The following is a 12,630-nucleotide window of genomic DNA, read 5'->3' on the forward strand; positions in this document are numbered from 1 at the left end:
AAGTTCCAAACCAGATATACTTAATTTTTCTCCTTGGGTTTCTATATAATGTGGTCCTTAGATAACAGATGGGCCCCTCTGCCTCCCCTGATTGAACTAGTTTCAAACTCTTCCTTTTCACCAACCCTTAATAAGTCAACTAAGAGATTATAGTTGCAGTGGTATATGTGGTGGGTATGTGTGTGTGGTGTGTGTGTGGTGTGCTGAGGTGAGAGGTGGGAGGCTGGCTGCAAATTCTAGGTGAAGGCCAGTTCTCCCTTGGTAAGTAGTAGCTGTCATGGTGCAACTCAGTCTTGGAGCTGGAAGGATGCTGAATGAAGTCCCAGTCACCCAACCTAACAGGCTGGGTGAATTTGGACAGCTTTCCTTATCTCTCCATTGGCAGGTTTCTCACCTGCCAAGTGGGGCAATAAGCCACACTGTGCACTGGGACTTTCTGTAGTGAAGGGAATGTTCCAAAGTTGTGCTGGCCAATAAGTAGTCCCTAGCCAGGTGACTGAGAAACAAAATGTTTTTTTTTTTTTTCTTTCATTCCTTCAATGAATCTAAATTTAAGTAGCCACATGAAGTTTGTGGCTACCATTTATAGGATAAATGAGCTAACAATCGGGAAGGACTCAACACAGAGCCAGATACTGCCCCTCTTTGCTGCTTTGATACATGGGCAAGTTGAAATTCTGGGAGCTCTGATTCAGGATCCTAATGAATCCAGGTAACCTTCAGCTATCCAGTGATTGGTGGACATCAGTCGGAGGTGTGCCGGGGCCTCTGGTTCCTTCCTGCAGGTCGAGGGTGTCCAGGCCTGGGGCTCTGGGAGTCACATCTGTTGGAGGCAGTGTGGGTGGTGGTTAGGGGCCTGGGCCAACCCCAACTCTAACACCTCCCAGGATTGTGACCTTGACTTGGAGTGGTTTATTTGATCTCTCTGGGACTTGATTTCCCCTATGAAATGAGGGTGATGCTAATAATAGTCCCTGACTGCTAGGGTGAAGGCATTACATGAATTAATGAACATAAAGTGCTCAGAATAGAGTAAGTGCTCAAGAGGTGTCTGCCTATTGGGCTGGTGATGACAGTGACAGAGCCCCTAAGTGAATTATTTGAATGTGGCAAGATATTAGCTAGAAGACTACATTATGCTCTGGGAGAGAAGAGCCCAGCTTTCTTCTTGGACCCCATCCCCAGTGGGGCTAGCAATCATCTGCCTGCCCATGTTGTATCTGAAGTGGCTATAGGAAATGCCCAAGCTGTGTTTTGTGTCTGTGTGTAGATTCTTCTGCAGGCATCCAGGACTGGGGAAAGCCCAGACCGGCACAGGTATAAGGGCAGCATAGAAACTGCATCACAGCTCTCTGCTCCCAGCTGAGAATGCTGATTCCTTCTGCCACAAGGATGGGCTGTGTGCTGTGTGGAAGTATGACTGCAACCCCAGGGGATGTTGTGTCCTGGCAGCCTTGCAAGCTCCCTGACTGTCTTCTTTGTGTCTCTTCAGGCATAAGGTTCTGCACCACAGTCCTCATCCTCGGGAGACACCAGGTCCTGCACCATGAAGGGTATCCTTGTTGCTGCTATCATCACAGCATTTGTGGTTGCAGCTGTAGGTGAGGGAACCCACTGACACCCTTTGGGAATGAAGACCTCTTTTTATACCTCATCAAAGTCTTCTCACTCTTGGTGTTCTGGGGTCCTGTCCCATGGCCTCTCATGTCAGGGTGTGGTCAGTGGAGAATATGAGACCCCTCTGTGCATACTGCCCTCAGAGGAGCCGCTCTGTGCTATGGGTCTTCCACTGGGAAATGGTGCATGGTGGGGGAAAGTAATGGGGGTGGCTCCATCTCACAGTCTCAGATTTTGGGGGTCCCAGAAGGAAGGGATGCCATCCAGACTATTCTTTTGCCCTGAGATGGATGTGGTGCTTTGTCCAGAGTACAGTCTATAAGTGTCTCCTGAATGTTGACAGTTCTGTCCATCGTGTCTCCCCAGAATCCCTACGTTGTGTGCAGTGTAATTCATCGACAAACTCCTGTGACAACAGCAACATCACTGAGTGTCCCTCACATGCCAATGCCAGCTGTAACAGTTTCGTGACCAACTCTTCTTTAGGTGAGCCTGGGAGGCCGTAACCCCCATTTCTGGGATTTGCATGGGGCAGGAGCTGGAGAGAGTGGCCAGGGAGGAAAGGAAGGCTGAGGATGGGCTTGGTTGTGCAAGGAGAGAGATGGGGTCATGAAGACGCCTTCCAGAAGAAGCAACACACAGGAGTCAGATGAGAATGCAGGGGCAAGCAGACAAGCCCTTGTGGAATTGCTGCCCTTGACTGAAACCTCATTCTAGACCTATATTGGTGGATGTGAGAAGCAGGGGCCGCTCTTCGTTAAGTTGCAAAGCAGGCAATTTGCTCTGGGTACTTCCATTCTTCCATTTTTCTGCCCCCCTTTCCTCCCCTCAGTACTCCTTCCTCCTCCAGATCCAACACGCTTTCACCCAGGGTGATCTGCTGGCATGATTGTTACCTCTCTCCTGGAGCACTTAGATTTCTTATTAACTTTTTATTGTGGACATTTTCAAATATACACAAAAGCAGGAAGAAGTGTATAATGAATTGCCATGTAACCACTATCCTGTGTCAAAAATTATCAACATTTTGCTTTTTTTTTTGCAATGGTATTTTATTTTTTTTTAAATTTTTTTTTTAGATTTTATTTATTTATTTGACAGAGAGAGACACAGCGAGAGAGGGAACATAAGCAGGGGGAGTGGGAGAAGGAGAAGCAGGCTTCCCACAGAGCAGGAAGCCCAATGCGGGGCTCGATTGCAGGACCTTGGGATCATGACCTGAGCCTAAGGCAGACGCTTAATGACTGAGCCACCCAGGCACCCCTTATTTTATTTTTTAAAAGATTTTATTTATTTATTTGAAAGAGAGAGAGAGAGCGAGCACAAGTGGGAGGGAGGAGCGGAGGAAGAGGGAGAGGGACAATCAGACTCCCTGCTGAGCTAGGAGCCCCACACAGGGCGATCCCAGGATCTGGAGATCACTACCTGAGCTGAAGTCAGACAGTCAGAAGCTCAACCAACTGAGACACCCAGGCGCCCCTGCAGTGGTATTTTTTATTTTATTTTATTTTATTATTTTATTTTATTTTATTATTTTTTACGATTTTATTTATTTATTTGACAGAGAGAGACACAGCGAGAGAGGGAACACAAGCAGGGGGAGTGGGAGAGGGAGAAGCAGGCTTCCCGCGGAGCAGGGATCCCGATGCGGGGCTCGATCCCAGGACCCTGGGATCATGACCTGAGCCGAAGGCATACGCTTAACAACTGAGCCACCCAGTGCCCCAACAGTGGTATTTTATTTTATTTTATTTTATTTTTTTTAAAGATTTTATTTATTTGACAGAGAGAGACACAGCAAGAGAAGGAACACAAGCAGGGGGAGTGGGAGAGGGAGAAGCAGGCTTCCCGCGGAGCAGGGAGCCCGACCCGGGGCTCGATCCCAGGACCCTGGGACCACGACCTGAGCTGAAGGCAGACGCCTAACGACTGAGCCACCCAGGCGCCCCCCAACAGTGGTATTTTAAAGCAAACTTTGATATCATGTAATTTCCCCTAAAAATACTTCATTATTTATCTCTGATAAGGACTCTTTTTTTCCTTTTTACATAACTACCATATCACTATATACCTAAGAACATTAACTGTAATTCTTTAATTTCTTCTATTAGAAGGCCGTCTTAGAAATGTCCCAATTGTTTCAGATGTTGTGTTATAGTTGATGTGTTAGAATTCGGATACAAACAAAATCCCCACACAGCATTTTGCTGTTAGGTCTATTACATCTAATTTGTTTTATAATAACTACCATCACTTTTTGTTGTTGTTGGTTTTGTTGTTGTTGTTGTTCAATACCATTGATTTGTTGGAGAAACTGGAACATTTGTCTTATAATTGTCCCATATTCTGGCTTTGGTTGATTGCTTCCTTGTGGTGTCACTTCTTTGTTCCCCTATTCCTGGTATTTTCCTGTAAATTGGACCCCTGCTGCTCAGTAGGACTGTCTTCAATAATGGAAATGTTTATATCCATGCTGTCCTATACAGTAGCCACACGAGCTATTGGCCACTTGAAATATGGTTATATGACAGAAGAGCTGAATTTTAAATAGCCACATATAGGTACTGGCTACCGTTATCAATTGCTCTGGTCTAGAAGCTTGACTGTATTCAGGTTTAACATCATATTGCACGTAGGACCATCATGTCTGCTTGGCTGTTTTTAGAGATGCTAAGACTGATCAGGGGGCTTTGGAAAGTCAGCCTGAACCACCATTTCCAAGCCCCCATCAGTCTTTTTTTTTTTTTTTTAACTCAGTTGTCACTTTATTTGTTTATTTATTTTTATTAACATATCATGTATTATTTGTTTCACAGGTACAGGTCTGTGATTCAACAGTCTTACACAATTCACAGAGCTCACCATAGCACGTACCCTCCCCAGTGTCGATCATCCAGCCTCCCCATCCCTCCTACCCTCTCCACTCCAGCAACCCTCAGTCTCCATCAGTCTTTGACCTGAAGTTTAGCCTGCATCTTTGCTCATCTCCAGCTAAAGGAAGGAACTACCTCATGGGGAAGGATTTTTCTGTTTGCCAGGAAACCCTCTCCAGTGTCTCTGAAATCACATTGACCTGAGGGAGTGTTTTCTGCTGTTGCCTGAAGCAGTCACTATGCAGGGTCTCTGCCCTTTCTGAAGCCTCCTACCCAGGGCTGACAGTCTGTGTTTCTCTTTGTGTAGGGGCAGCCAACATATACCAGCATAAAGCCTGCTCTGCGGAGAACTGCAGGGAAGGGAGAGACATGGTTGAAGCCTTCACTGTCCATGTGTCTGATAACGAATACTTCCATTTTATCAGCCAGTGCTGCCAAGGAAAGGAGTGTAACGACAGCAGTGATGCTCTGGGTGGGTGCTGGCAGCGTGCCTTCCTTCCTGTGTCCGCCCAACTCTCTCCCTTTCTTTGCCACCCGTGGTCCTCACTTTCTGGTGGACATCTCAAGTCCAAGCACTTCATTGCATATCTGGGTAACATCAACAGCTGACTTACAACAATTGCTTGAAAAACAAATGCGAAAGTCATCACTACTTTCATGCTTTCCTCTTTTCTCAGTACAGACAGAAATAATAGAAACTCCAAGTTGTATGGAATTAGATGCTTATTAGTATTTCTCAAACTTTGTGGTCTCAGGCCCTCTTTTAAGACTCCAAATCTTCAAAATTATTGAGGACTCTATAGAAATTTGATTTATATGAATCATACTATCAATATTTACAGTATTAGAAATCTTAAAAATTCAAAGAATTTCTAAAAAATTTTTAAAATCTTTATTTTTAGTTCACCAAGAAATAATAAACCCATTACATGTTAACATTAATAACATTTTTATATAGAAATAACTCTATCTTCCAAAACAAAAAAATACTTAGTGAGAAGAGTGGCATTTATTACATATTTTCTCAAAGCTCTTTAGTTTCTGGCTTAATAGAAAACAACTGAGTTCTCAGATTTGCTTGTGCATTTAGTCTGTTGCAATCTCTCATGCCATGTAGCCTCTCAAAAACTCCATTGCACATTCATGAAAGAAAGAGAGTAGAAGAGGCAAGGCACATCTTAGTATTATCATGAAAATGGTTTTGAATTTGTGGACTCCCCGAAAAGGTTCTTGGGGATAACCCAGGAGTTCTTGGACCACAATTTGAGAACCGTTGGTCTATACCAAAGCTCTCTTTTTTTGAAGAGAAGAAAACATGGCCAAAAGGACAAAGTTAAATTGCCTTAGTTCTAGAGTCCTGGTCATTAATAGCAGAGCTGGGTCTCAATATCATTTTGTATTAAATGCTAAATAATGGCATATGTTCATTTATTCAGAGAAAGATTTAGTAATAGCTACACACCTATTGGCTGATATTCAGAATAGCAGGCTAATGTTGACATTGGTTGGTTTTATTTTTTATTTATTTATTTTTTTATTATGTTATGTTAGTCACCATACAGTACTTCAATAGTTTTTGATGTAGTGTTCCATGATTCATTGTGTATAACACCCTGTGCTCATTGCAGTATGTGCCCTTCTTAAGATCCATCACTGGACATTGGTTGGTTTTAGATCAAAATCTTACCTCTCCCTTCTCAGCCCAACACACCCACTGACCACAGTTCTTGAAGACTGGATGCTTTGTAAGGGGAGGTCTGTGCGGTTGTGTGCTGTAACTATGTTGGTGGGATATGAGGTTAGGATCACTGGTGTCTTCGTGCATTTGTCTCATTCTCAAGATCTCTCTGGCCAGCAGCTTTGCTTGCTTGTCCCCTTCAGTACAAGGCAGTACCATGTTCTATGTTATAACTCTGTTCTAAATTAATGATTCTTATTCTACCAGCTCCTCCCCTGGAAGATGTGTCCAGCAACACAGAGTGTCTTGCCTGTTATGGATCTAATGAAAGTTCCTGTAATGTGCAACACAGGAAATGTTATAAAGAAGAACGGTGTGTCAATCTAGTTGCAGAATTTAAGACTGGTACGTCTTGGGGTTTCAATTCCATTATGGGACTTGAGTTGAAAACATATTAAACCTTGGGTAATAAGTTCTGGGTTAACAATAGAAGCCTGGGGGAGGTTAGTAGGATAAAAGGATAAAGTCAGAATGCCTTTGAGATAATGAGGCTGTTAATGTAGCCTTGGGCTGGTTGCTATTTCTGCCTCCTTAGTCCAGAACCATTCCTCCTGAGCTGTCCATCTCTTGAACCCTGTTCTCCTGTGGCTTATAATCAAGCCAGGCTCATTTAGTGCCTCATGTCATTCCTGACATTTACTTTACTAGGTTGCATTGTTCTGTGGGTGTGTGGGTTTGACTTTTATTTCCTTTTATCCCTACATTTTTTTCTCTACCTGTCACTGAGAGGTGCTGGCTTATGACAACTTGGGTCACCTGACTGAAAGAGTCGGATTGGGCTTTAATATTCAACCAATTGTTCTTTTCTACAGAAATAATTTGATATAAGCCATTATGAAATACAAATTAACTGGTATAAAATACAAAACTAATACATATATTATTCTTTAAGTAGGCAGATGTTATGCCTATTTAAAGAATAATGTATTTATTAGTTAGGGTAAGTTCATTACTGTTAAAGAGCAACCTCTAAATCCTCTTCCTCAATGTAACAGATGTTTATTTCTTGCTCATATGGCAGTTTTTTGCAGGGTCCCGGGGCCTGTGTTCTTTCCATCTGGAAGCTCTGGCCCCCACCCACCCAGGACTTGGCCCCTCCCTGCTGTATTCTTTGCCTCTCAGCATCTGGTGGGGGAAGACGGGGAGTGGAGGAAGGCAGGAAGGTTTTTTTTTTTTGGACCATATTTTTTTATTGTTACGTTAATCCCCGTACATTACATCATTAGTTTTAGATGTAGTGTTCCATGATTCATTGTTTGTGCATAACACCCAGTGCTCCATGCAGAACATGCCCTCCTCAATACCCATCACCAGGCTAACCCATCCTCCCAGCCCCCTCCCCTCTAGAACCCTCAGTTTGTTTTTCAGAGTCCATCATCTCTCATAGTTCGTCTACCCCTCCGATTTCCCCCCCTTCATTCTTCCCCTCCTGCTATCTTCTTCTTCTTCTTCTTTTTTTTTCCTTAACATATATTGCATTATTTGTTTCAGAGGTACAGATCTGAGATTCAACAGTCTTGCACAATTCACAGCGCTTATCAGAGCACATACCCTCCCCAGTGTCTATCACCCAGTCACCCCATCCCTCCCACCCCCCACCACTCCAGCAACCCTCAGTTTGTTTCCTGAGATTAAGAATTCCTCATATCAGTGAGGTCATATGATACATGTCTTTCTCTGTTTGACTTATTTTGCTCAGCATAATACCCTCCAGTTCCATCCACGTCGTTGCAAATGGCAAAATCTCATTCCTTTTGATGGCTGCATAATATTCCATTGTATATATATACCACCTCTTCTTTATCCATTCATCTGTCGATGGACATCTTGGCTCTTTCCACAGTTTGGCTATTGTGGACATTGCTGCTATAAACATCAGGGTGCACGTACCCTTTCGGATCCCTACTTTTGTATCTTTGGGGTAAATACCCAGTAGTGCAATTGCTGGATCATATGGTAGCTCTATTTTCAACTTTTTGAGGAACCTCCATACTGTTTTCCAGAGTGGCTGCACCAGCTAAGGCAGGAAGGTTTTTACAGGCAAAGCCTGGAAGCACGTGCATCACTCTCACTCACATTCCATTGGCCGGGACCAAAACTTCACTGGAGGGTGGAAATGCAGTCTAATGGGGTTTAGTAGAGGTCCAGCAGGAAAGGAAGAGACATGAAGCTAAAATGAACAGCTAGCCAGTCTCTGCCACAAAATGGCTCAGAATAATAACAGTTTAAGAGCACCAACACCCAGGTACAATTTGATTTCAACTTTTATTAATGGCAATTGTAGTACTAGAAATCCATGCTTAACTGTAATTGCAGGTTTCTCAGTGGGGCCAAACACTTCAAGTATCTTGAACCCTTTTCAACTTAAAAAAATAAATAAAATTTATTTTTAGAACAGTTTTAAGTTCACAGCAGAATTGAGAGGAAGGTAGAGAGATTTCCCACATACCCCTGTCCCAACACATACATACTTCCCCCCCGTCAACATTCCCCACTAAAATGGTACCTACATGAATCCATGAACCTACATTGATGCATCATTATCATCCAGAGTCCAAGGTTTACAATAGGGTTACTGTTTATGTTGCATATTCTATGGGTTTTGACACTTGTAGAGTGAGTATAATCTACCATTACAGTATCACACAGAGTAACTTCACGTCCTAAAAATCCTCTGTGCTCTATTAATCTCTAACCCCTGGCAACCTCTGATCTTTGTATTCTCTCCATAATTTTGCTTTTATCAGAATATCATATATTTGGAATCATATAGTCTGTAGCCTTTTCACTAGATTTACTGCACTTAGTAATATGCATTTCAAGATTTTAAAAAAAATTTTAAACTCCCTAGGATGTCTACCCAGCTCTAAAGTTTAATTCTTAAGCTATGTCTGAGGATATGGGGGGTGGGGGCAGAGGGAGAAGCAGACTCCCTGCTGAGCCAGGAGCCAGATGTGGGACTCCATCCCAGGACCCCGGGATCATGACCTGAGCCGAAGGCGGTTGCTTAGCTGACTGAGCCACCCAGGTGCCCCAAGAGTTAAAGATATTTTTAAAACGAATAAACCAAGTGGTAGGATTTTTTTAAACTTTTTTTTAAAAAGATTTTATTTATTCATTTGAGACACAGAGATACAGAGAGAGAGAGCGAGCATGAGCAGGGAGAGAGGCAGAGGGAGAGGGAGAAGCAGGCTTCCTGCCGAGCAGGGAGCCCGATGTGGGGCTCGATCCCAGGACCCTGGGATCATGACCTGAGCTGAAGGCAGGTGCTTAATGACTGAGCCACCCAGCTGCCCCAAGTCTACACATTTATTTATTTATTTATTTTTAATTTTATTTATTTGACAGACAGCGAGAGAGGGAACACAAGCAGGGGGAGTGGCAGGCAGAGGGAGAGGGAGAAGCAGACTCCTCACTGAGCAGGGAGCCTGATGTGGGGCTCGATCCCAGGACCCTGGGATCATGACCAGAGCCAAAGGCAGAGACTTAACCATCTGAGCCACCCAGGCGCCCCATGTAGGGTTTGTTTCTTTGTTTATTTTTGCCCAAGGTCACTTTTTTTTTCAATACTGTAGACATGTGCCATGCAGCACATTTTTCTAGCTCACTGTAATTCAGTCTCCAGCACTGCTATTTGCTATAAAAAAGGAATTAATTGTTTTCTTCAAAGGGATTTGGAGGTTTCTCTTTCCTTCTCGGAACAAGTTTGTAGCCCTTCTGATGAGTAGCCCGTCCCCTCCTCCGTGCCTTGCTCCCCCGTGAGCCTCCTGTTCTCCAGGCCTGTTTCTGTAGCCAACAGAGCACTGCTCGCACATAGTACGAGCTCAGTACAGGGAGCTGCAGTCACAACCACATTTTGTTTGCAAATTCCCTTGGCCTTTTCCTAGGATCTGCACCTTAAAACAGTGTTAAACACAATATAATTCAGACTTAGAATTAAGATCACCTCCAGCTATTTTCCCCTTCTCAGAGAAAACTCAGGCAGAGAGAACTCAGGTCCAGAGAAGAGTGGGGGTGGAAAGCAGAGCCTGGAGGAGGGGAGCCTGGGAGGAGTCCTTCCTGGATTGAGAGCATAGGGCCCCAGGGTGTCTGAGCCCATCCCCAGATTTTATCACCTGCTGGCTCCTCAGGAAAACATTGGAGACTTGAGTCCCAGGCCCATTTCTGACCTTCATCTGTGAGGTCAGACTTGCATCCACCTTCTGGAGCCTCAGTTTCTTTTGGTTTTAGGTGGGGGAGGGCGTCTGGGCTCTGACCTTCATGGTTCCTCTGCCATGACCGTTTGGTGTTCTTGACCCTGGGCTCCTTCCTCCAGGCCCCTGTTTTAGGACCAGACCTATAACAGGTTGCTGGGAGGCCTGTGGAGGAAGGGTGAGAGGGCTATGAAGTCCTTATTGTCTCCACTGCGTTCACAGAGACTAAGAAGCTCGTGCTGAGAGGCTGTTCCAACATCAGTAACTCCACCTGTCAGTTCCTGTCTGCTGAGAACCGGACAGTTGGAGGAGTCATCTTCCGAAAGTTTGAGTGTGTAGACAGTGCTAACTCCTCCTCGACTGCCCCCCCGCCCACCCCTCCTGCTAGCAGCTCCAACGCCTCCTCAGCGCCCACCTCCAATGAGCTCACCACCCCGGACACGGGCTCCAAAGTCTCCTTCACCCCTGCGGCCTTTGTCAGCCTCCTCCTGCTGGGGCTGCTCTTCTGAGATCCATCCTGCCCTCAACTGTTTCACCTCTCCCCTGTTAACTGCTCAGTAACTAGCAGCCATAGCCCTCAGGCAAAGCCCTGCGACAGCCACGTTTTTCTCCATTACTGAAGCACTGTTCACAGGCTGGCCAAGTCTGTCCTCACAGGTTCCTTTGAGCTGCTATCCAGCATCACCTCCCAGTTCCTTGCATTTGAAATCTGTGCACCTTAGTGTGTGGGCTCCCAGGACCTCCCAAATCCCTGCCCAACTTGCTTCTGAGAAACAGACCCTTTCACCTTGTTGGCATTTTCTGCCTACAGCCCTGCACTTCTGGGGACTGACCTGCCACCGTCTCCACCCACGCACTGAGGCGGTGCCATGCCTGTAATGCCCTGAGTTGACCCTAGCACTATATCTGCGCCTTCAGTGATTGTCCTGGTTCTGGTCACAGGCCCACAGTGACATGGTCCACAAGACCCAAACAGGGGTGCAGAGGGGCTGCTGAAGGCTGGCAGACTCCCCTGCCTAGCCTCCTAGGCAGAGACATAATGCCGTTGGTGCTCAGGCTGACCAGATATCACATAGCCTTGTACAGAATGGAACATAGCTACAGAGCCCCAGTCCCCCTTCTCAGAGAACCTACAATCAAAGGCAGAGTTTTGACTCCATATCAGATACCCAGGGAGCAAGAAAGCTATTTAATACAATACGTACAGAAGTCCAGGTTTGACAAATAAAGTGGGCCTTGACCTGGACTTGGAAGAATGGCATTTTCTGTAATAAAAAATTTTAAAGGTGTAAACCAGTGTGTGTCTTTATTGTCCAGACTTGCTAACAATGCATCAAGAGCAAAGCTGCCAGAAAGACAACCTGGAGGTAGCTCATCACCACATCCACGTTAACATGCGGTGTATTATTAGTTACAGGGGTAGAGTTTAGCGATTCATCAGTTGCATATAACACCCAGTGCTCAATATATCAAGTGCCTCCTTAATGCCCATCACCCAGTTACCAAACCAATCCCCCCATCCACCTCCCCTCCAGCAACCCTCGGTTTGTTTCCTACAGTTAAGAGTCTCTTACGGTTTGTCTCCATCTCTGATTTTGTCTCATTTTATTCTTGTTTATGTATTTATTTTATCTTTTTATTTCAAGATAATTTTAGACTTAACAAAAAGTTGCAAAAATAGCACAGAGAATTCTAGAACCCCCTCATGCACCTTCGTCTCATGTTTGCATCTTACATAACACACTACAATTACTGAAACCAAGAAATTAGCCTTAACACAATATTATTAACTAATAGATCTTCACATTTCACCAACTTTTACTAATGTCCTTTTTCTGGTCCAGGATCCAATTCTTTGCATTTAATTGCTATGTTTCCTTAGGCTTCTACAATCTGTGACAGTTCTGGAGTTTTTCCTTTACTGGCCAGTTATTTTTCAGAATGTCCTTCAATTTGAGCTTGCCTCAAGTTTTGTCATCATAAGATTGAGGTTATGCATTTTTGGCAAGAATCCCACAGAAATATTGTGTCTTTCTCAGTGGGTCTTATCAGGAGGTATATGATGTTGATGTGTTGTATCGCTGCTGGTATTAACGTTGCTTGTTTGGTTGAAGTGGTATCTGCCAGGTTTCTCTACTGTAAAGTTATTATTTTTCCCCTTTGTCATTAATAATAGACTAAGTTGTGCTGCTATAACAAATAGGTCTTA

At 44.4% G+C, this 12,630-nt stretch overlaps 1 protein-coding gene across 1 annotated transcript; it reads left to right on the forward strand.

Annotated features, from left to right (window-relative positions):
• The first annotated feature begins 1,508 nt into the window (after positions 1 to 1,508).
• On the forward strand, positions 1,509 to 10,930 carry LYPD8 (LY6/PLAUR domain containing 8). The gene is made up of 6 exons (XM_078066348.1): positions 1,509 to 1,601; positions 1,984 to 2,118; positions 4,810 to 4,962; positions 6,436 to 6,573; positions 10,372 to 10,377; positions 10,644 to 10,930. Exons 1-6 carry the CDS (start codon positions 1,547 to 1,549, stop codon positions 10,928 to 10,930), a joined length of 774 nt encoding a protein of 257 aa, XP_077922474.1. The 5' UTR covers positions 1,509 to 1,546.
• The last annotated feature ends 1,700 nt before the right edge of the window (positions 10,931 to 12,630 follow it).

This window comes from Halichoerus grypus, chromosome 2 (genome assembly GCF_964656455.1).
Source record: "Halichoerus grypus chromosome 2, mHalGry1.hap1.1, whole genome shotgun sequence".
Classification (NCBI taxonomy): domain Eukaryota; kingdom Metazoa; phylum Chordata; class Mammalia; order Carnivora; family Phocidae; genus Halichoerus; species Halichoerus grypus.

Excerpts from the sequence above, each read along its gene's own strand:
- LYPD8 (XM_078066348.1), top strand. The coding sequence starts at position 1,547 with ATGAAGGGTATCCTTGTTGCTGCTATCATCACAGCATTTGTGGTTGCA. Across the intron at positions 2,119-4,809 it reads TTTAGGTGAGCCTGGGAGGC|TATACCAGCATAAAGCCTGC; the intron begins CGTAACCCCCAT and ends GGGCAGCCAACA. Across the intron at positions 4,963-6,435 it reads CGACAGCAGTGATGCTCTGG|CTCCTCCCCTGGAAGATGTG; the intron begins GTGGGTGCTGGC and ends TTATTCTACCAG.